This window comes from Idiotropiscis lumnitzeri, chromosome 4 (genome assembly GCF_059441095.1).
Source record: "Idiotropiscis lumnitzeri isolate Australia: NSW breed Sydney's pygmy pipehorse chromosome 4, RoL_Ilum_1.0, whole genome shotgun sequence".
NCBI lineage: Eukaryota > Metazoa > Chordata > Actinopteri > Syngnathiformes > Syngnathidae > Idiotropiscis > Idiotropiscis lumnitzeri.
This window is the reverse complement of record NC_142394.1, coordinates 22156636-22178822: the sequence shown is the minus strand read 5'-3', so window position 1 is coordinate 22178822 and position 22187 is coordinate 22156636. Positions and strand designations below refer to the sequence as shown.

At 44.4% G+C, this 22187-nt stretch overlaps 1 protein-coding gene across 3 annotated transcripts in view; it reads right to left on the bottom strand.

Moving 5' to 3' along the window:
* drp2 (dystrophin related protein 2) overlaps positions 1 to 22187 on the bottom strand; it is a 157349-nt gene that overhangs the window by 45758 nt on the left and 89404 nt on the right. For all 3 annotated transcript variants that reach the window (XM_088293437.1, XM_088293438.1, XM_088293439.1), the window contains 5 exons: positions 16833 to 16989; positions 6711 to 6831; positions 5922 to 6033; positions 5111 to 5267; positions 2386 to 2532 (listed from right to left, as the gene is read on the bottom strand). In XM_088293437.1, the coding sequence (XP_088149563.1) occupies positions 2386 to 2532; positions 5111 to 5267; positions 5922 to 6033; positions 6711 to 6831; positions 16833 to 16989 (694 nt within the window). The remainder of the gene's footprint in view (positions 1 to 2385; positions 2533 to 5110; positions 5268 to 5921; positions 6034 to 6710; positions 6832 to 16832; positions 16990 to 22187) is intronic.

The window sequence follows — 22187 nt, the reverse complement described above, 5'->3', positions numbered from 1 at the left end:
TTTCCCCCTCCCGAAGGACTTTGAAGAGCCTTTGAAGAGCATCAGGTAAGAAAGCGCGACCCAGATCACAGAATCATAAATCGCAGCGGAAAGAGATCAGCGATTCCTCTGGAGCTGCGGCGGGCAACGAGCGAAAGAGGCAAATGGGGATGAAACGAAAAGTGAGCTGGATGAAGGGTATCGCCGCTCGCATGTGTTGCATCCAAAACTATCAAGTCAAAACCGTGGAGGGATGACACTATTAAGTTTGCAATCACCCTTGTAGGTGCATTTCGCTTCAGCAATTTTTCCCCTGACATGGGAGTTGGAGTGTCCTACCCTTGTTTCGATGAAATATATTGGATAAGGCACATAAATTACACTCCTGTCAGCAGGGTGGTGAAACACATCCGCAAACATTGGGAGGTAAATCCAATCCCTGTGATCTGCTCAAGAGACTCCGATAAAGAAAGACCGGCACGGGGGGCCTTGAAATATAAAAGCAAAGGCAATGACTCACATACTTTTAAAGTTATTTCTCCGGGAGCACATGTCCTTGAAAATGAACTGCCATGATCCGAGCGGTGACGTAACTAATTGCTGCCGAGCCAAATGTGATCTGCTGTGCTCTGGCAATTTGAGCCGCCGTAAGGAAGACAAATGCCTACATTAGCCCCGGATCGACAAATATTAGCAAATCAAATTTGGACATCCATTCTCGCGGAGAGCGGAGCAGCCAAAATCAACACGGTGCAGGAAGTTGGGTGGGACTTAGCGCTGGTAGTTTTTAATAAAGATGGAAATAGTCTTGGCAGAGAGAGTCAAAATTAAGAGTTTATCTGGAAGAATGCTACATGAAAAAAAAAATCACGGAGTTACATGAACAAATGGTGCTTAAAGTTACAGTAGCTTGAAGCTTTTAAAAGAAATCCAGTATATTTCTTTAAAATAGTTCAGTTGTATTTAACTTTCCTTTTATTACATTTGCATTTCTTCTTTAGAACTGTTTGTTTTGAAACATTTCTATACCGTACGTAGAAGTTTTTTTTCCTCAAATTTTAACTTTTCTGTGCAATGCAATCTTATTGAATCAATATTTAAAGCCATTTTTTTACTTTCTTGTATTTAAGTGCAGTAACAATAGTCAAAACGTGTAAAGTGTTACATTGACTTACTATAATACCAAATGAAAATTAAATCGTTCAGGAAAACCTCTGCCTTCTTTTTTTGACGAACATTAAGGCCTGGAGACGATGTTCATGGGGTAGTTTAACAGTCCAGATAACACTCCGTGATTCCAGCACATTTGCACAATTTCCTGCAGAAACACCCACACGTTAGTTTTCGAGGTGTCTTTGAGGAATCTCAAAACCGTGAACAAAAACAGTCCAAATTGACACATAACTTCCACGGAAAATGAACACTAAGCGCTAAAAAAACTAAAACTAAAAAAAATCTAAAAAAAAAAAATCTCCATTCCATAACATAACTTCTCTGCATTTTACCCAATTTTCCAAGTGAGTCAATAATGCAAGAGAAGCATCACAAACATTTTGTCATCAAAGGAGATATTAATTGGAAAATATGTGAATTATTATAGTTGTGTTGTTGTAATGCACTGAAAAAAAAAGCTGGCAGCTGTTTCTAATCGTTCCCCCGTCGTTAGCAAAATAAGGTAGCGCGAGTGTTGTTTATTAAGTGGTTGGTGGGTGCATCAAATATGAGCAGGATAGAAATGCTGTGTGGGTGTGTGTGTGTGTGTGTGTGTGTGTGTGTGTGAGAACAATTCAAACAAGATTTGGAGAGAAAAGCTTAAGAAGAATGGCGGTGTGACCTTGCGTCGCTGCCAGCAATCCAATAAGTTCAAGGCAGAGGACAAAGGCTACTGTTGAAGCAGCCAACTTTATTTGCTTCACTGGATTACAAAACAGGCCCTCTGGTTTAATCTGTTGTGTGTTGTTGTGTCGGCCAACTGATTCACTCGGAACCGTTTCAACGCCTTGGAGGAAAAGAAATGAAAAGAAACAAGGACGATAGAGGCAACAAGTGTACAGATGAAACGGGAGAATTCATTCCGAGGAAAAAGACTTTGCCTATGGGAAAACTTGATTGGAAATATTGTGAGGTGTACACCGTACATTAACTCATTCAATACCAGCCGAGTAAAAAAAAAAAAAAAATGGATATTTGACGTCTTTAACCGTCAATGGTAGTAAACAAGTTAAACATTAAAGTAGTCCTCAAACGCATTAGGTCCAGTATTATTATTATTTTTTTTTAATGATACAAGATAATAATTTGGACTGCCATGCTACAGTTTGTGAACGACAACCGCTTCGAGCACTTATGGAAATCGCAATGTGAGAAGATAGTCGACAACATTGTAAAGCAAGCAATAATTTGTACCTGCAGCAACTTCCATCTGTTATTGAGATGCTCCAGGGCGCGAGCGTTCTCCATAGACAAATGGACGTCGGAAATAGCCAGCTGGTGGGCCAGGTCGTTGATGTGCTTCATTCCCTCCTTCACCTGTGTCAGTTCTTGCTTGAAAAGCTGCAGCAAGCGCAACAGGAGGAATTAAGAGTCAAATTAGTTTCAGATATGGATAACCCAGAACATTTGCAAATTGGACTGCGGGAAAATGTCATCGCGTTCGTCTCCGTTTTTACTTGGCAGCATCTCTGTAATACCAAATTCAAATTGAGAGTATCATTTGCACAACCCGGTACTTACTCATCATCATTGTTAGAAACAGTACCAGGGAGAGAACCCAATTGCAATCGTCTACCTTTGAATCAGTCTCACCACAACCAATGCAAAACAGAGAACCAGTTTATGGGTGCATATTTATTTATTAGTGTGTGATTTTTTTTTTCCATCAGCTGTTTTTATTACTTTTGGGAATTTTGAGGGCAGATCTTAAAAACTTGAAAGTTTCATGCTGAGTGGAAAGCCAAAGAATCAAAATGTGTTTAAAGATGAGTTTTAAAGACGGAAAGAGCGTTGTTTGCCTAACGTTTAATGTCAGGTTATTCCGAATGGAGAGGCCGGCAACGGAAAAAGCTCGATCCCCTCTGAGTCTCCAATTCATCCTCTGTCCCAGCAGTATCATTTTGTCTGCTGCCCTGAGGAAACGGGCAGGTATGTAAAGACGCAGCGAGGTCAAGATTTCAAGACAGATAAAAGAATGTCAAAATAAGGCCAGTGTCATGAGGCCAAAATTGGTGCGACATAAAGCCAAAAATGTTAGCGTCAAAGTCACGTGTGACTAAATGCTCAAAATACACGGGCTTCAAAAACAAATAATAAAAACAAAACTGAACATAAATAATGGTTCAATTAAAATGTATTGACTATAACAAATTAAATTAAAAAATGTGCCCGAACATATTTCTTAAAACAACATTTCTAAAAGTTGATTGATTTTAGAAATTATTTGTAAAAGTTAAATACAACTGAGCTGTACTTTACAAATGTATTTAATTGAGTGATTCTTTTGTGAACCATAAGAGGGATCCCGCATATTACACTTTGAGAATCAGCAGGGTAGAGGCTTTGTTTCGGATTTGTGGTGTGCCTCGAGTGGTGTGTTAAAATCAATAACAACAACACCAAAATAACAATAACAAAAATCAGGAGCAGGCTTTTGTTTTTGCCGAACACATTAACGGAGGGAAAACAGTGACAAGCCGTGACATTTTAAGGCTCACTAAATGATAGTCTCACTTTGAAAAAGATCAGAAGATTTATGACAGTTGATAACGATCAACTAATGCAGCCCGGCGGCTGATGACAGCGTCTTATTAGCATGCATTGTCACGTCTGCTTTTGTGTGCGTGCCTTTTTTTGGTTTCATTGTTTTGTGACTGACAAGCTGCCCCAAAGGCTGGAATGAAGCGTGCCAGCTGTGACACAAGTCTATGCTGCGACATGATTATTGTGCCGTTTTGCCTAATGAATAGCAGCATGCAATTATAGACGGCCCCGACTCCTCCGTAATGACGAAGCCAATGACCTACCACTTGTTTAACAACATCTGCTCAAGCGAGGATTCTAACCCAAGTCATGGCAGAGTGTCCTTGTCATCATCATGTCGACTTGCAACGCAGGACTCAATTATTTATGAAAACATATTGCCTTGGCGTTTTAATGGATTAAAAACACTGTTGGGTGTGGATAGGATGTGTTCTTCAAGGCAGAGATGGGATCAAGCCAAGTCTTAAGGAAGTCACAAGTCAAGTTACCTTATTAACCCTGACATACTGTTTGTGTCAAATTTGACTTATTTTAACACTTCACAGCAATCAAAATACCTTTAAATGTCATTCTTTCAACAAATTTGACAACTTCCTCAAATGACTCAAAAAAAAGAAGAGTGGTGCCATGAGATATGGGTGCCCCAAGTTGGGTTGAGTTATTATTATTATTATTATTTTTTTTATTTTTATTAATAATAATATTAATATTAATATATTTATTTTTTTGCCCAGGATTATGAGCACTGTATGTTGCCAATGAACTCAACCCCCAAAAAATGCCATAGATTGGCTAGCAAATAACATAAGTGGTGTTATAATAACCTCTTAAGTAACAGATATTTGAACACAATCTGTGATGCAACACAGACAGACAGAAAACGCTACTACACCGGTGTGTATATATATAATATATATATATATATATATATATATATATAATATATATATATTATATATATTATTTATCCTCTGCGAAGAATGATAGTATTACTGTGATTTCTCTTTCTTGAATTTGAAACTCGAGGCACTCGTATTACAAATTGTCATTCTTTTGTAAAAGTGCCACAAAATTAGTGCACACTAAACATTTGCCAGGTCAAATTTACCAGCACGTTCATTCAAGGAAAAAGTCGTAATTGCGGAAATTTGCAAACCGCAAAGTTGTCAATGCCATAAATTAGTGTTTAAAAGGGCGCTTTAAAAAGTCCTGAGAACTATCGGTGTTCCCCTTTGCAAAGTTGGCAGGATTGTCTGAATCAAGACAATTAATTCACCCCCACATAAACTTCATTTCAATCCGGGATTCAAGATAAGGGTGAGTGTGCAGTGGAGAGATAAAAACAATGTGTGTGTGTGTGTGTGAATTTATTTACCTTGGTGGCATCTATGTGGTCCTGCAGGGAGTCGATGAAGAGGTCTCCCACGGGCTCCCATGCGTCTCTCACCCCTTCGGCCTGCTCAAGGGCCACCGCCAGCTCCTCCATCACCGCCTGGATCTGAAGGAGACGCTCCAGAGTCCTCTCCATGTGTCTGGTGGGTTTGGAACAAACTCAAATACAGTCGAAACATTGTCCAATTTTGGTCATTGGCTGAGTTCAAACGGCCGCGGTGATTAACGTTGCAGAGAGAATATTTACCTGGAGTTTTGCTTGGTTGCTGATTTTGCATTCTGTTTTGACTACGCTTGAGTAGCAGTTTTTGAAAGGGTAATAATTACCTGTAATCGCTACGCTAATTTCTTTTCGCTTTTGTATGGATTTTCCAATTCAATGTTAGCATTGAGATAAGAAGAACATAACTAAAATGTTTTTTGTGTCAGACTCGTTGCAATAAATTGTGAGTGCAGCAAGCACACTTCATTTCTGATTTGGAGATCTGTGCAAGCGATATTGTAGTATGGATGTTTTAACAGCTTGTGGCATGGCATTTTATGATGAATGTGTTTTTTAGCATTTTGTTGATTTATTATTTTTAAACCCAGTGTCCAGCTGTTTAACAAAATCAACAAAATCATTTTGACTGCATTTAAAAAGGGAATTATGGAATTCCCTCTTGATACGTTTGCGACCAAAAATTCCCCATTGACTTCCAAACCCTCATTTTTTTAAATCTTGATTAGTTAGAAGTGGTGATATTTGACATTCTTTTTAACCACAACCACAACGATAAGAAATAAGCAGTGACCTGTGTCGGTCCACACAACGGGCTGTTAGCTTCTCCCACAGGTCACTCGCCACGTTCGCCTGCTTCCACACCGAACGGCTCACATTCAGAATGCGCCGGCGGGGTGACACCTCTGCAAAGGTGGTACATTGGTTGGACATAATCTCAAAGGGAAAGATGAAAAAAAGTGTATCAGACAATACGTGTCAGTTTGTTTTTTGTTTTTTTTTACAATGTAGGTCAAAAATATGCATGTTGTATTTACATTATAGCTTTTTTACCAGTCTAGAAAAAATAAACATTCCCCCCAAAAAATAATGAAAAAGATGAAAAGGTGTTTATAAAACCAGAAAGATCTGGGAAAAAAACAAGTACGGATTAGGAGGGAAGGAGACAGGATGAATTAGAGGATAAACAAAACAAAACAAACTGAACTTTGTGATCTTCGGCACTCGCTAAGTCTCGACCCACTTTTATAGAAGTTTGGAACGCGGAAAGTGTATTGTTAAAAAAAATTCCTTTGAAAACATGATAAGTTTCACATAAATTCACATGCTTACAAAGTTCAAATATTGAGTACAGAAAACTAATTCTGTTAATTGTTAGATGCACAAATTTGCGTTCAGGCACTACTTCTGTGCTCTTAACATATCAATTTACAGTTTCGGAAACTGTAACTCTGACCCAGGCTAAGCTTCCTCGGGGTGCAGAAAACATGCCCCCGTGAGGTAAATTCTTGTCGGCTGTGTCTTGATCAACCTCAGAGGATAATTTCTGTTTACTTAGTTTCTGACTGCGAAGGGAGTTGACCTTTGCTTTCTGCCAGGGTCTCCTCCGGTTCCTGGAAGGGATGCTGAGCCAGGAAGGACTGAGCAGACTCCAAGACCGAGTAGATGAACGGCCCTCGAGACTTGACATCTTCCATGAAAGCCTGGTGAGAGAAGCGAAAGAAAAGTCAAGTGAGCATAAATAAAAGAAAGAAATCAAAGAAATAGTTTTTCAGCAAATCATCAACCTCTGACCAGACATCTGAACGATTGCAAAGAAACTGGGCCTTGTTTATAAAAGATTCAGTTACAAGCCCAGCGTACAGATTTGCAGAGCCTTCAGACAAACACGACGATAATCCTTCACAGTGGGAAAAAAAAAAAAAAGAAAAACCTAAGTGGGTTTGTCTTGCAATGATCTGTAATTCAGACAAGTTTATGTCAGCCATCTGTTACAGTATTTACTTGGAGGCAGTCAATGATAGTGATGTATCGCCACTGGGAAACGACCACCTGAGGAGGAAAAGCAAGATATTTACAGTCCTTACAAGCACACCCGAATGCCCCATTAAGCAACCAAGTGGATTGAGGCACATACCGACTGATATCTGGCAGGTACAGAGCTGTGGATCATTTGGTACTAGGCCAATAGAAACAGAAGTTGTCACATTTTGAATGCCTAATAAATGAGCAGATAGTCCCCGTTTGCTCCTTTAATATAGTTAGTTCGTTTATTCACTCGAAGTGCAGTGGCGACAAGGCATCTATCGGTGATAAGGAAAGAGGGAGGCCTTTTTTTGAGGGGATATTAAAAATGAAATTACAATACAAGACAAGTAAAAATGGCATATAACTCCTCAGGTAAAAAAGACTTTGTGTAAAAGACAGCCGAGATCCTGCCAGTCAGTCAGAGGTTACATGTGGAGAAAGACAACCTTTTGCGTTTGGGTTCGCACCATCACTGAGTGGGAATTGAAACCACACTGCCAAATGAAGCTCTACACCATCAGGGATTCTCATTTACCTGATTATTGCTCAGCAGTGAAACCACCAGAACTATTCCTCACCGTTTGGTGAAATTAAACCGTTGCAAATATTGCAAGAAGTCTCTGTGTCTTTTTTTGTGAAATAGAGCCAGAGTGATTTTGCCTTGACAGCAAACTACAAAAAAAAAAAGGGGCAAACTAAGCAAGACCAGAAGTGGGTTTTTGTCCGTCCCTTTAATCGATCCTAACTGAATCAAGTACCGCATATATAGAATTCAAATATTTGCACTCAGAGCAGAATGAAAACTTGAAAGCTGTGTACTGGCCCTTTAACTGAGACAGAGAGAGAGAGAGAGAGAAAGAGAGAGAGAGAGCGAGAGAGAGAGGCAAAAACACAGAAGCAAAACACGTGGTTGTGTGAAGAAAAAATTCAAATCCAAAATAAGCGTCTTAAGTTGAATTTCATTTGAGCAACCGGATGAAGTGCAATAAATATAGCCATCTCTGCAGTTCGACCCCGGTCCGAGCTCATCTGTGAATTTACCTTGTGTGACAACCAAAGTCTGAGAAAGGCTCCGGTGCACTCTGTAACTACAGCAGCGTTCGGCATTGCTTGGGGGTTAAAAAAAGCATCTCCCGGTGTTTGTAATATAGATCATACCCCATTTAATAATGTGGGGAGAGGTGGCTATTCGAAGGAATGTATTTTATATAAAAAATGTAGCTATTGTGGCTTTTTATAAGGTGTGTTTTGTAGTCCGGAAATTATGGTCAGTGGAAGTGAATAGGAAATTAGCCAGCTAATGAGCTTTAAATTAATGTTTATGAATTATGAAACCTCTGCCGTTAGCCTCTCAACATGCACGGACGATTTTTCCAGTTTTTTTTTTTTTTTGAGGGGGGGGCGGTGGACTGGTGAAATTCAAGGTCGGAAGCACTTTAAAAGGACGCTTTACTGAAGGGGACACAGGACGATTGTTTTATGAATAAGGTCGGGAGGACGATGACGCAAGGGTGCCCAGGTTGCGGACGGAAGACGGATGCCGATTCTTAAGATTCCTCAAACGATTCAGAGGACTCAAACTGGGAATGGCTTCGGAAAAGAGAATCGGCTTTAGATAGTACCGAACCATCACAGCCTGTCGGGAGAACTGATTAAAGACAACATGTCCTCCATCTTAATAAGTATTCTTTGCCAACTTCTTCCAAGGATATTCATTCTTCAAATACAGTATTTTTTAAGCTACAACTTTTTGTGTCCAGAGATAGAAATGTTTCCAAGGACCCAATCATAACACTAACGCCAATTAAATACAACATATTCTATAGTATTCCACCGATTGTGGGGAGGTTCAGAATTTTCTGGGCGTTCAGTCCATTCTTTATGCGTTGGTTATTGACGGTCTGATCCCTGTTAAAAGAATCATGGTGCTTCCAACAACTTGAATTTCAGATGAGGAATACCAGATGAGACACAAATGCACAGCGGAAAGACATCAGCGGCAAGTTTTTGAGCAAAGAAGTTACTTAAAGGGATCACGGGGTTCTACTGGCAGGATCACATGGGATTACATTGCAGTGTGCTTGTGCTGGAAGCCCAGAGAAGAGCTCAGAAAGCAGTTTGAATCCTCTGGGGAAAGTCATACAGCTGGCCTGCTGGCACAAAAGAGTCAATTAAATGGCAAGGAGGCAGCTCCACTGGAACTCCACTCCACAGCGACGCACAGCTGAGCAGGAGCCGTTTGAGAAGCCAGGCAGTCACACCAGCGCGCCTGCCTGGAGCCGTGATGAAAGCCAGCATGTTTTCCATCTTAATTACTAATCTTTGTCTACTTCTGCAATCCGGGGATTTCATTTTCTTCAAATAATGTCATGAATGTCAACAGTGTGTGTTTGGATTCCTTTTAATGTACCGTATTTTTACGGCCAAAAGATGGGCTGTATCAAAGGGCGCAGCACCAGTTGAGGGTGCTATTTCTGTATTTAATACTTATACTGGCCGTGCCACACTACGAGGCGCATGCTAGCTCGCGCATGCTAGCTCGCGCATGCTAGCTCGCGCATGCTAGCTCGCGCATGCTAGCTCGCGCATGCTAGCTCGCGCATGCTAGCTCGCGCATGCTAGCTCGCGCATGCTAGCTCGCGCATGCTAGCTCGCGCATGCTAGCTCGCGCATGCTAGCTCGCGCATGCTAGCTCGCGCATGCTAGCTCGCGCATCCCAGGTTCTTGATTTCAGAGATTTTGGAACATTTTAGATTTAGGGAGAGATTTTTTTCCTCGCTTGTATAGGCTTGTGATTAGCATAGATGGAGACGATGCTATACAGTATATCGATGATGCAGTAAAACGGTGCTCGTGAGTTTCTGAAATAAAACATTTATTTTTGACTGACTTTTCAAAGGAGTTGTTTGGTTTTGTAGGGTGAGGAAATGCAACATAAAACAATGTCGTGATAGGCAGTCTGCGAGGAGGTGTGCCTCTACTTTTGTCTCTGTGGAACTAGTGGGCTTTTGCGCTTGAATTTAAGAGACCTCAGAGCTCAGAGAAAGGTGTGATTCATGGTCGTTGCTGCTTTTGCACGTGTTGCGCTAATACAACTCTGCTTTGTAGTATGTTTTGTCTTGCAACTAAATTGAATGCTATGCTAATTCTCTTTGACCAGTAATGATGTTGTGGATAAAGTGCTCCCATGCTGCTCACACACCAGCTTCAACACATAACACGAAACAATTACAATTACACTAGACAATTTACATGGCAGCCAAGGCATTGTGCAGTCAAGTGGTGAGTTTCAATACCAGCCCGGAGCCCAGCAAGCTTGATAAACACCGGGTGATGAGATTTAAATACAAAAGCCCAAATAAAATGAATGCACCCAGCAGTCAGTGCTGAGGAAAATAGGAAGTAAATGCCTCAAATTTGAGAGCTGTCGCGTTAGATAAGATTCCCTGTGCAAATCACGGCGACCAACATTCCTCCCTCGTCAACCCCCACCACCTTTTTTTTTTTAAATGCTCACCATTTTCATCTACTGTCGCTCCATATTGTTTCTATTCTCTCGCTTTTCAGTCTGACCGAGAGGAGCTAAACCAGCTGCCTTGTTAAAACTTTAATACCGGCTAAATTTCACACTCCGAGGCTTCATATTCGGTTGAAGGAATATTAAGAGCCTTCAAATCAGATTAGGCTGAATTATGCACGGTGTGGAACATTTTGGAGGCAGGAAATGACTTCATTGACTTCATCTCAACATGTTGCTGGCATCGCATTTATTCCTCACATTCGACGGCGCCTCTCTGGGTTCTGTTGACAAAAAGAAAGATGGATTTTCTCTTCCGTTGACGCGAGGTAAAGAAAGAGTCTGGCGTTCTTTAAAGAGCCGCAAAAATCTCCTTCCCCTGTTGCACACATGCTCGCTCATCCCAACACTGAGGGTAGAAAATGCTCCTTCACCCTCACAAACACTTTCTCACCCCAAATCCCCTGGTCACCCTCAAGGACACACATCCGGTTAACACATTCCTAAACCGAGAGACAAGCAAACACAGTTTCTTGTTTTCTATGTTTTAGCTCTGATGGGAATTCATCACCACACAAAAAAAAAAGATGCTGGGATAAATCCACTTAGGATCAATAATTCACATTTCTCAAAACACTTTAATTCTCCGTAGCAATTTCCCACTCTGCTTTGTTGGGGGGGGAATTTCAGAGCAACCAGGCGCCGGGAAAAGCTGAGACATTGCGGATTATAAATCAGGTTGCACTGAAAATAGGACAGCCAAGGAAAAAGGAGAAGAGAGAAATCCAGACCTGAAGTGAGGAAACAAAACTAATGCTACCTCAAAGCAAAAAAATGTGAATTCTCACTTTACAGAATAGAAATAGAAATAGAAATCCCTTTATTGTCATTGTACTCAAGTGTGCAACGAGATTAGAGGGCTCCCCTCTCCGGTGCAATACAACAATAATACAGACAAATATATAAATTAGTTAAATAAAGAAGACAGTGCAATGTAATTCAGTACTGAATAGGGCATATAGAAACACATCACAATGCTGTTTTGCGAGGTTAGGGTGGTCTCGTGTGTGTGTGAGAGTTCAGTATGGAGATGGCTCTCGGAAAGAAACTGTTTCTCAGTCTATTGGTCCTTGATTTGATGCATCTGTAGCGCCTGCCAGAGGGCAACAGGTCGAACAGGTGTGAGTTTGGGTGGGTATTGTCATTGACGATGTTGAGAGCCCTTCTGAGGCACCGGGCGGTGTAGATGTCCGACAGTGGGGGGAGAGGGCAGCCAATGATCCTTTGCGCTGTTTTGACTGTCCTCTGGAGCCTCACTCTGTCCGCCTCAGTGCAGCCGCTGTACCAGGTGGAGACACAGTACGTCAGCAGGCTCTCGATGGACGAGTGGTAGAAGGCCAGCAGCAGCTTCCTGTCCAGGTTGAATTTCCTGAGGACTCTCAGGAAGTGCAGACGTTGGCGGACCTTCTTTACCACTGCTGTGGTGTTGTGACTCCAAGAAAGGTCATCGGAGATCTGTACTCCCAGGAACTTGAACGTGTGGACCCTCTCCACACACACGCCTTCGATGCAGAGGGGGGGCGGCAGCGTCTTGTTCCTCCTGAAGTCGACGACAATCTCCTTTGTTTTAGCAGAGTTAAGGTGCAGTCTGTTGTCCTTGCACCAAGTTGTCAGTCTCTTTACCTCCTCTCTGTAGGCTGTCTCGTCACCTTCCGAGATCAGACCGACCACTGTCGTGTCGTCAGCAAACTTGACGATGGTGTTGTTGCCGTGGGCCGGGCTGCAGTCGTAGGTGTAGAGGGCGTACAGGAGAGGGCTCAGCACGCATCCTTGGGGGGAACCGGTGCTCAGCATGAGGGTGGAGGACGTGTAGGGGCCGAGCAACACAGTCTGGGGTCTGTTGGTCAGAAAGTCCTTAATCCAGATGCGTGTGAGGGCAGGGAGGCCGAGAGTGTCCAGTTTGGCGACGAGGATGTCTGGGATGATCGTGTTGAATGCCGAGCTGTAGTCCACAAAGAGCATCCTTGCATAGCTCTGCTGTCGTTCCAGGTGGCCCAGCACAACATGCAGAGCAGTGTCGATGGCGTCCTCAGTGGATCTGTTAGCCCGGTATGCAAACTGGTAGGGGTCCAGAGTGGGAGGAAGGCAGTCCCTGATGTGCTGGAGAACCAGCCTCTCGAAGCACTTCATAATGACTGGTGTGAGAGCAACAGGACGGTAGTCATTCAGGTGGACGGCTGGTGACTTTTTGGGGACAGGAATAATGGTGGAAGTTTTCAAGCAGGAGGGGATGACTGCCTGAGCCAGGGAGCGGTTGAAGATCCTGCAGAAAACATGTGACAGTTGGTGGGCACATGCTCTGAGGACCTTGCCTGGTATTCCGTCGGGTCCAGTAGCTTTCCTGGGGTTGACCGCCAGGAGCGCGCGCCTCACATCGTGTTCCTCTACGATGAGTGGGGGGGAGTTGGAGCTTGAAGTGCGGGGGTGTGACGGTTGGGGCGAGTCAAAGCGAGCGAAGAAGCAGTTAAGCTCCTCTGCCAGCGATGCACTCGGGTCTACAGCGGTCGTGCTGCTGCCACGGAAGTTGGTGATGCTCCGTAGACCCTGCCACACCTCCCGTGGCCTGTTACTGGCAAGGTGGGCCTCCAGCCTCCCCTTGTAGGTTGCCTTGGCTAGCTTGATGCCTTTGCTCAGGTCAGCACGAGCCACCCTGTACTGGGCTTTGTCGCCTGACCTGAAGGCAGCGTCACGGGCCTTGAGGAGAGAGCGAACCCTGCTGGACATCCAGGGCTTCGCGTTTGGAAAGGTCCGTATAGTCTTATGTTGGGACACAGTTTCCATGCAGAACTTGATGTAGTCCAGTACACAATGCGTGTAGACATCAAGGTCCTGATGATCAAAGAGGTCCCAGTTTGTGTCATGAAAGCAGTCCTGTAATTCACTCATGGCGTCGTCACGCCAGGTTTTCACAGTCTTTGTGGTAGGCCTGAATCTGCGCCTGAGAGGGGTGTACGCAGGTGCGAGCTGCAAGGACAGGTGGTCTGACTGGCCGAGAGGGGCGAGTGGGAGGGCTCTGTATGCGTGCTTGATGTTCGAGTACACATGGTCGAGAGTGTTGTCTCCCCTCGTTGGGCACTTGACATGCTGGTGAAACTCTGGGAGTACAGTCTTTAAATTGGCCTTATTAAAGTCTCCCGCTACTACGTGAACGCCATCAGGGTGGGCCCGCTGATGTTTATTGATGACGCACGCGAGTAGCGAGAGCGCCGTGCTAGTGCTAGCGTCGGGAGGGATGTAAACAGCTGTGACAATCACTACCGTTAGCTCCCTCGGGAGAAAATAAGGCCGGCATTTAACGGACATGAACTCGATGTCGGGGGAAGAGTGCTTCTCGACGATCGTGCTATCGCCGCACCAGTTCTCATGCACGTAAACACAGAGCCCCCCGCCCCTCCTCTTACCGGTGTCCCTCGTCCGATCCGCGCGATGTAGCGAGCGCCCGGCCAGCTGGATGCTAGCGTCGGGGACGTCTGCGTGCAGCCAGGTTTCCGTGACGACGATCACACTGCTATCGCGCACATAGCGGTTTCCCAGGATTTGTAATCCCAGGTCGTCGATTTTGTGGACCACGGATCTGGCGTTGGTGAGGTGCAGACTCGGTAGTGGTTGCCTATGGGGCTGCCGTCGCAGCCGTTGCAAGACACCGGACCTGCAGCCTCGCTTCTGCTTCCTCTCTCTGCGTCGCCTGCGCCGCCTCCCGGCCCCGATGACCAGCCATGGTGAGCCGGGCAGCCTCGCCAGTTCGTTCGGAATTTTGCGATCATAGCAAAATTCCTCTGTGATGGTTATTTCGCATCGATATCCAATGTTCACGATGTCTTGGCGGGTATATCGATGTTGTGCCTCAGTTGATGCCAATAAGAGCAAGCAAACACTAATAAAAAGTAAAAAGGAGCACTGTGAGGGGGAGCTGTTAGCCGCTGCGTCCATGCGCGCCGCCATCTTGGAATCTAAGCAAAGGTGGGCAACCAATGAAATGTTTTAAAATGCAATCATTAAAATGTGGAGTTCCACAAGGGTCTGTTCTTAGCATTTAGCTTTTACTGGTTATTAAATGTATTAGGCTCAATTTTTTACATTTGTGTGCTACTCTAACCCCCTCCGTCTCTCTCCTTTCTATATCTTGCACAAATCCAATTTCACAACTCCAACTCCCATGCCGGCCCATCACCATCATCAAACTTTGTCAAACTTAACAGTAATAAAACTGATTTCCCCCAATTGTGTCGAAATCTGCACTTTCCAAGACTAACACTTTCCCAATTTCCATAGACAATTGGACCATTTATGCCCCGACTCAGGTTAAGAGTCTGTCATTCGACAGCACCCTTTAGCATCATTTAACGCTGACATCACTAACATCACACGGTTGGCAACCTACTTCCATCTCCGAAATATTAATCGCCTTTGCCCGTCTCTCGCTCTCCGTTCCGCTGCCATCTTCGTTCACAGCAATTACCTTCTTCTTAGTTTCACTCACAAATCCCTCCATAAACTCAAACTGGTCCATAATTCAGATGCTTGAATCATTCAAACAACCACAATCCGTCCAACACATCACCACATTTTTACAAGAGCTGAAATGACTACCGGTTAAATATAGAATACATTGCAAAATCCCCCCCCCACACACACACCAAATCTTTCTTTACATTATACAGATTGCGACAATGACTTGCACCCTCGTCCTCTCACGATCATCATTGAGGAAGGAAGACACACACTAATGTTCGTTGTTCTTCGCAGAGGATAAATAATTCATGCTTGTGAATATTGTTATATTATCTGTCTACATCAGGGGTGGGCAAACGTTTTGATTGGCGGGCCACGATGGGTTCTAAAATTTGACAGAGGGGCCGGACCACGAGCAGTTGGATGGAGAGTTTTGGTAACCTCACCACATCAGAGAAAAAAAATACATTTCATTTTAAAGAACAAAAGCATGACAACAAAATATGGCTTAAAAAAAAACGCAGTATTTAGAAAAAAATCATTAACAAGGTTTATTCATTTCAGTTTTTTCAAGTTCGGCAGGCCGGATTAAAACGTTTAACGGGCCGCATGTGGCCCCCGGGCTGTAGTTTGCCCACGCCTGGTCTACATGTTTCTCGCTTGTGGAAATGTCATTGTTTCTTCAATTTGTTAGGGCGGCTACAATGTTTTGCGTTGTTTGTACGCGATATGATGAAACGGACTTCCTAAAGGCAAAGCTACGCGGTGGTTTGGTTTTCCCAAATTTCTGCCCGCAAGTCAAAGCAAAACACAAATTAGCTGAACGACGACTAATATTTAGAAAAACTCGCGAGTCAGGTCCTTGATATCTCAAGCCAACTCTGTACAAAAGAAAATGACATTTAAAAGTGCAATGCCATATTTTTTTACACTCTTGGGCAAGGACATTTAGTCAAACGCCTGTCCAAAATTCAGAGTTTAACCTGTGATGTTTTTTTTTTTTCGAATAAGTGAAAAGTGTTATATCAAAAAGCGACTTAATAAAGTGTTAATCTTGGCACTTTTGTAAACTTGAAAACCAAGATGTCCTTGCGATATGTCATATCTTTTAATGTTATCAAATTGTAAGAGTGTTCCGCCGACCGCTGGACAATAAACACATTCAAATCCCGTGATAAGAGAAGCCGTGAGGGTCTTCTATCTTGAAACGCCAACTCGCGACAATCATGACTTACCCCTTGATGCTTCTCTGCGAAATCATTAAAAAGATAATAATATCGTATTTTTTTTTCTTCCGTACCATCCATTTTAGACTGGAACCAATTTACCATAGCCAATGTAGATAGATATAAATGACAGACCAATCACACGCATCACACAGATCGTAGAACATGACCCCGGGAACACCCTCGATCCATTTTCACACTAAGGAAACAGATAGCGAGCTTAAAAGTGGAAAGGGGCACTCAGCGGGACTTGTCCTCGCCGCCACACTTCCATTAAGCCGTAACGCCCACTGAATACATCTCTCGGTATTTATGTGTAAATCTATCACACGGTGGTCATGAATCCCCCTTGAGGGACAATAGACACTCGAGTCTATGGAATCTGTGTAGCATTTGAAAAGGTATTAGGCTTCGGCATTACCTGGTGGAACTCCCTCTGGTGCTGCACGGCCCCCACGTCGCCTCCTATGGGCAGCTGCTCCGACAGCTCTTCGTCCTTCGCTGTCAGCCATTCGATGATCTCCTGCAGGGAGAGCTGCAGCTTCCCACTGTTGTCCGAGATGGCCTCTATACGCACCCTGTTGACACACGCACACACACACACAAGAAACATTCGGTTACTTCTACTAGACCGGGAGTCACATGACTCTAGTCATCCATTTAGGAATGGGACTTGTGTAGCTCATGAAAGACTCAATTTGACTTCGACTTTGTATCCATGAGACGATTTGACTTCAATTTATGACGTAAAGGGTGAGTTCACATTTGAGAGGAAACAATCTCTCCATCTCGGGCCAATCTAATTTGATATCCAAGAAACCATGACATCGCGCGCTCGTGTGGCTAACTCATCGCAGGAACGCATCCATGTGTCACAGTGACTTGTTATTCGCAATGTAGGATTAAAATGTCCCTAAATGTGATTGGTTTGAAGTTTTATTTTATGCAAGGGTGTGGGGGGTGTGCCCACGATGAGTGTGGCAAATGAATAACACTATACAAGTCACGCCTCCTCCTGCTGATTGGTTGTCTTTCTTCGGGTGTTTTTTCTGTATAGCGAACTAGAGATGGATATGATGATAAAATGGACCGTACTTGGGAAGTCAAATCAAGTCAAAGTTAAGTGAAATGTGTTTATACAGACCAGGGGTGGGCAAACTTTTTGATTGGCGGGCCACAATGAGTTCTAAAATTTGACAGAGGGGCCGGACCAGGAGCAGATGGATGGAGTGTTTTGGTAAGCTCACCTCATTGGAGAAATAAAATACATTTAATTTTAAATGAAAAACCAGAGCATTTAGAAAATAAAACACTAACAAGGTTTATTCATTTAATTTTTTTCAAGTTGGGCGGGCCGGATTAAAACGTTTAACGGGCCGCATGTGGCCCACGGGCCGTAGTATGCCCATGCCTGATATAGACCCTAACCACGAAAGAAAAATAGAAATATAATGTATGGGCAGTATGCTGCAAGCAAATTGAATAAGCTGCCAAAAGATCCAAAGTTAGAACCAAGTGGAAAAGCTTTATTCTCATGTTTGCTGAAACTTCTTGCTTTTTATGGTCTAAATTTTAATTTTATAATTCATACGTTTGGCGGGGGCTCATGTACCACAAATGATATAATGCAAGTTTTTTTTTTTGCATTAATTTTCTATATTATTTCTTAAATCATTATATTTCAAATTAATATGATATAAAAAACGTAATATAAAATAATGTAAAAATAAGAAATAATCAAATACTTGTGTTTTTTTATTTATAGTGAATTTGTCCATTGTTGGATCAATAAAGTCTTCCTCCTTTTGTTCACTTTCTATATAGCAAGTAAAGAGAATAGAATTGCAAATGAAGGTGCAAGCTAATCACAGTGGAGTGAGGATAAATAATTCATTCATAAGTAAGTAATTCATTAGCTGAGCTGACACTTTGTTATTGTTCCCAGCAAAACACAAAATAGATAACAGTGTTTTTTTTTTTTAAATTATTATCTTTAATTACACTTGCAGCAGTATAGAAAAGAAGGATGGATGAATCTTTAATTACCACTAACCACCATGACCTGAGCAAAGTGTTGCTTTTGCACTGCAGCTGGCATTAAAATGGCATTAAAGAGACATTAGAGGCGTGAAAATATTTACTCACCAGACGCCCGCAGTCGAGCATTATTATTACCTCACATTGCATTCACCAGCACTATCTCCATGATAAGCCAGAAAGGAAGTAAGTCAAAAAAAACATAGGTGAAGTCATTAATATTCATAAAATATAGCCGCACAATAATGTCACAGATGTCCAAGACATATGTGTCGCCAGATCTGTGTAAGGAGTCCAGAACGAGTCTTTCTCCACGTGTACCATTAGCTCGCGTTCATCAGCGGGGTCACTTCAGTTCACATTAGCGAGAGGAGAAATGGAAGTGTAAGGCAATTTTCTGCAAACTGAATTTGGCACACACGAGCACACACGAGAGACGCGGAATTACATCAGAGATGCCAGCTGGAGGGAGGGAAAGAAGGTACGCGGAAGAGAGAGAGAGTGGGTAAGTATGAAAAGATTAGAATTAATTGATTAGGTCATAATTAAGTACACCGGCAGTAAGATAACAACGTTCTCGTTTGATTGACACCAACAGCAAGGTATTCATTTAATATTATAAAATGCTTCATGATGGGGTTGTCGTTTAAATGAATTCAGTAGAAATAACAATACGCATCATTATCAGAGCAAAAATGTAAATAAATTCCATATATCCTATAATACAAATAATGTATTCATTATCCGTACATCTTACATAACTTAAATTTTTTTGTACTCAATGATAATGCAATGAGTTGAAGTCGATTAATGATGTAATTGATATTTTCTTTCAGTACAATTAGTGCTCCTCAGGCTCTTTTTGCACCAGAAACCCGTTTCATGGGAAGACTCATTTTGAAACAAATACGAAAATAAATACATTGAAATAAAACACATTTCTTGTTTTAATTAGTGGGAGCTGTTTGAGGAATGGCAACCGCACAGGTTCATTGTACTTTCTGCTGTCTAGTGGCAGAATATTTAATTGTTCTGTTTGTCACTGGACTAGCTCGATGAACACAGCTCCTTTATTTTATTTATTTATCGCAAATAATTTTGAATCTTCAAACCAATTCAGTGAAATTCGATCATTTCCCGCTGCATTGCGATGAGGCATCACGTTGCTTTTTTTTAAAAGACTCTTCCGGGTGTGTTGCAGCATCCAAGCATATATTTAGTAGCCGCCAAACTCACTGAAGCATTTGAATGAAATGGAAGGAAACTGTTATTTTGCGGCGCTAACAGGCGAGACTACAAATACAGCAGTCCAACTTTACACACAGCCTGTGTGAAAAGCTTCTGAGTGATACACAAGCGCAAGCAAGCGAGGCTCTCTTGCATGGCTGTGCCCGAGTAAGGTCATCCATCAGCAGACAACCCTGGCATCAAAATGCTTCAACCCTCACAACAGAGACCTCCACACGTCCACAAGCTAATACAAAAACGTGCGCAGCAGAACACACGTACACACAAAGCTAATAGCACATTTGTCCATCACGGGGGCATCCATTATACTCGCTCAGAGAGAGACAAATAAAGCACCGAGTCCGTGTTGGAATGAAAAGAACATCACATAGCAATTGACAAGGTTGCTGTTCGGCCGCAGCCGACAGCGTTTGGTGGACTCTAAAAACGCTGACCAGGAAAGGAGGTTTTGACAAGATGTTTATTGTGTCCGGCAGCAAGCAATTAATCCACACAGAACCTACTGCATGAATCCGCAGGGTAGCTAAATAGAGGCAGATCTCGTAACTTACACCCGAGACGAAAACAGACAACGAAAAGCGCTGGTGGGCGCAGCCGCACCAGGAAAGTAAAACGAACACTAAACTTAGAGCGCTTGCAAGGCAAGGAAAATACACAAACGAGAATGGCTTACCGCGAAAGGGAAAGCAAAGTCCAATGAGCGAAAATGCAAACAGAAAGCGAGCCGGCGAATAGCTGAGGCTGAGGATCAAACGAACAAACAACACACGGAGCAAGAAGGGCAGAATCAAAACGTGAACCATGAGCATGAGTGTCGCAGGATATATAATAATCCGACGCCGGTTGCTTCCCGGCGGCGGCTTAAGTAGTCCCGTAATTAGTGGCGTGATCGGAATCAGCTGCGGGCTCGTCCGCGCGTTTCTCCCAGCTGGTACGGCGCGCGCCGGGGGGAAACGCCCCCTTGCTGAAAGCAGGTAAACAAAACACGGATCGTAACAGTACCCCCCCCTTAACGGACGCCCCTTGGCGGACCACCTGGTTTTGAAGGGTGAGCGCGGTGATAGTCGTGGATGAGGTCGGGACACAGGACCCAGGAGCGGGGAACCCACTGACGATCCTCCGGGCCATATCCCTCCCAGTCGACCAGGTATTGGAAGCCCCTTCCCCTGCGCCTGGAGTCTAGGATCTCCCGAACCTTGTATGCTGGTGCCCCGTCGATGATCTCTGGAAGAGGTGGGGGGGCGGAGGGCGGAACCATGTCGCAGGTAGGTGCCGGCTTGATCAGTGAGACGTGGAAAACCGGGTGAATCCTCATGGTGGGGGGCAGCCTTAGTCGGACGGAGACGGGGTTAATGATGGCTTCTACTTCGAACGGGCCCACGTACCTTGGGCCCAGCTTCCGGGAAGATGCCGCCAAGTTGAGGTCCCGGGTGGACAACCACACCTGGTCCCCGGGTTGGTAGTCGGGAGCCGGTCGCCGGCGGCGGTCCGCGATGCGCCGATTTCGTTCAGCTGTCCGGGAGAGGGCCGCCCTGGTCTCCTTCCATAGCCTGTGGGCCCGCTTAAGGTGGCGCTGGACCGAGGGGATTTCTTCCTTGCCGGCCTGGGTGGGGAACAGCGGTGGCTGGTACCCGTAAGCGGTCATGAAGGGCGACCGCCCGGTGGCTGACGAGACCAGGGTGTTGTGGGAGTACTCTACCCAGGGCAGGTGATCGACCCAGGTCGAGGGCTGGCTGTGGCAAACGCATCGGAGGGCTGCCTCAAGGTCCTGGTTAGCCCTCTCGGATTGACCGTTGGACTGTGGGTGATAGCCCGACGACAGGCTTGGCGTGGCCCCCAGTGAACGGCAAAACAGCTTCCAGACCCTGGAGACAAATTGTGGGCCGCGGTCAGACACCAGATCGTCCGGAACCCCGTGCAATCTCACCACGTGCTGGACGAGAAGGTTGGCCGTCTGCAGGGCGGAGGGAAGCTTGGGCAGGGCGACGAAGTGGGCTGCCTTGGAGAATCGGTCCACCACCGTCAGGATGACTGTCTTCCCTCTGGATGCGGGAAGACCTGTGACGAAGTCCAGTGCAAGGTTGGACCAGGGGCGGGCAGGGACGGGCAAGGGGTGCAGTAGTCCCGCTGGTGGTTGGTGGGAGGACTTGTTGGCGGCGCAGGAGGGGCATGCTCGAATATAGTCTGTGACGTCGGCCTTCAGTGAAGGCCACCAGAAGCGTTGCCCGATTAGACCCAGGGTGCGGCGAATGCCCGGGTGACAGGCCAGCTTGGACGCGTGACCCCAGGTGATCACTTCTCCTCGGAGCTGCGCTGGAACGTAGAGGCGGCCCGCGGGGCATCCGGCCGGGGCGCCGGTCTCCTCCTGTGCCTCTCGAATCTGCTGCTCGAATTTCCATTGTAGCGCCCCCACCAGACGATGAGCCGGGACCACGCTGGGCGGGCCCCCCTTCTCCTCTTCTTCCCCGGAGTCGTGGATACGGGACAGGGC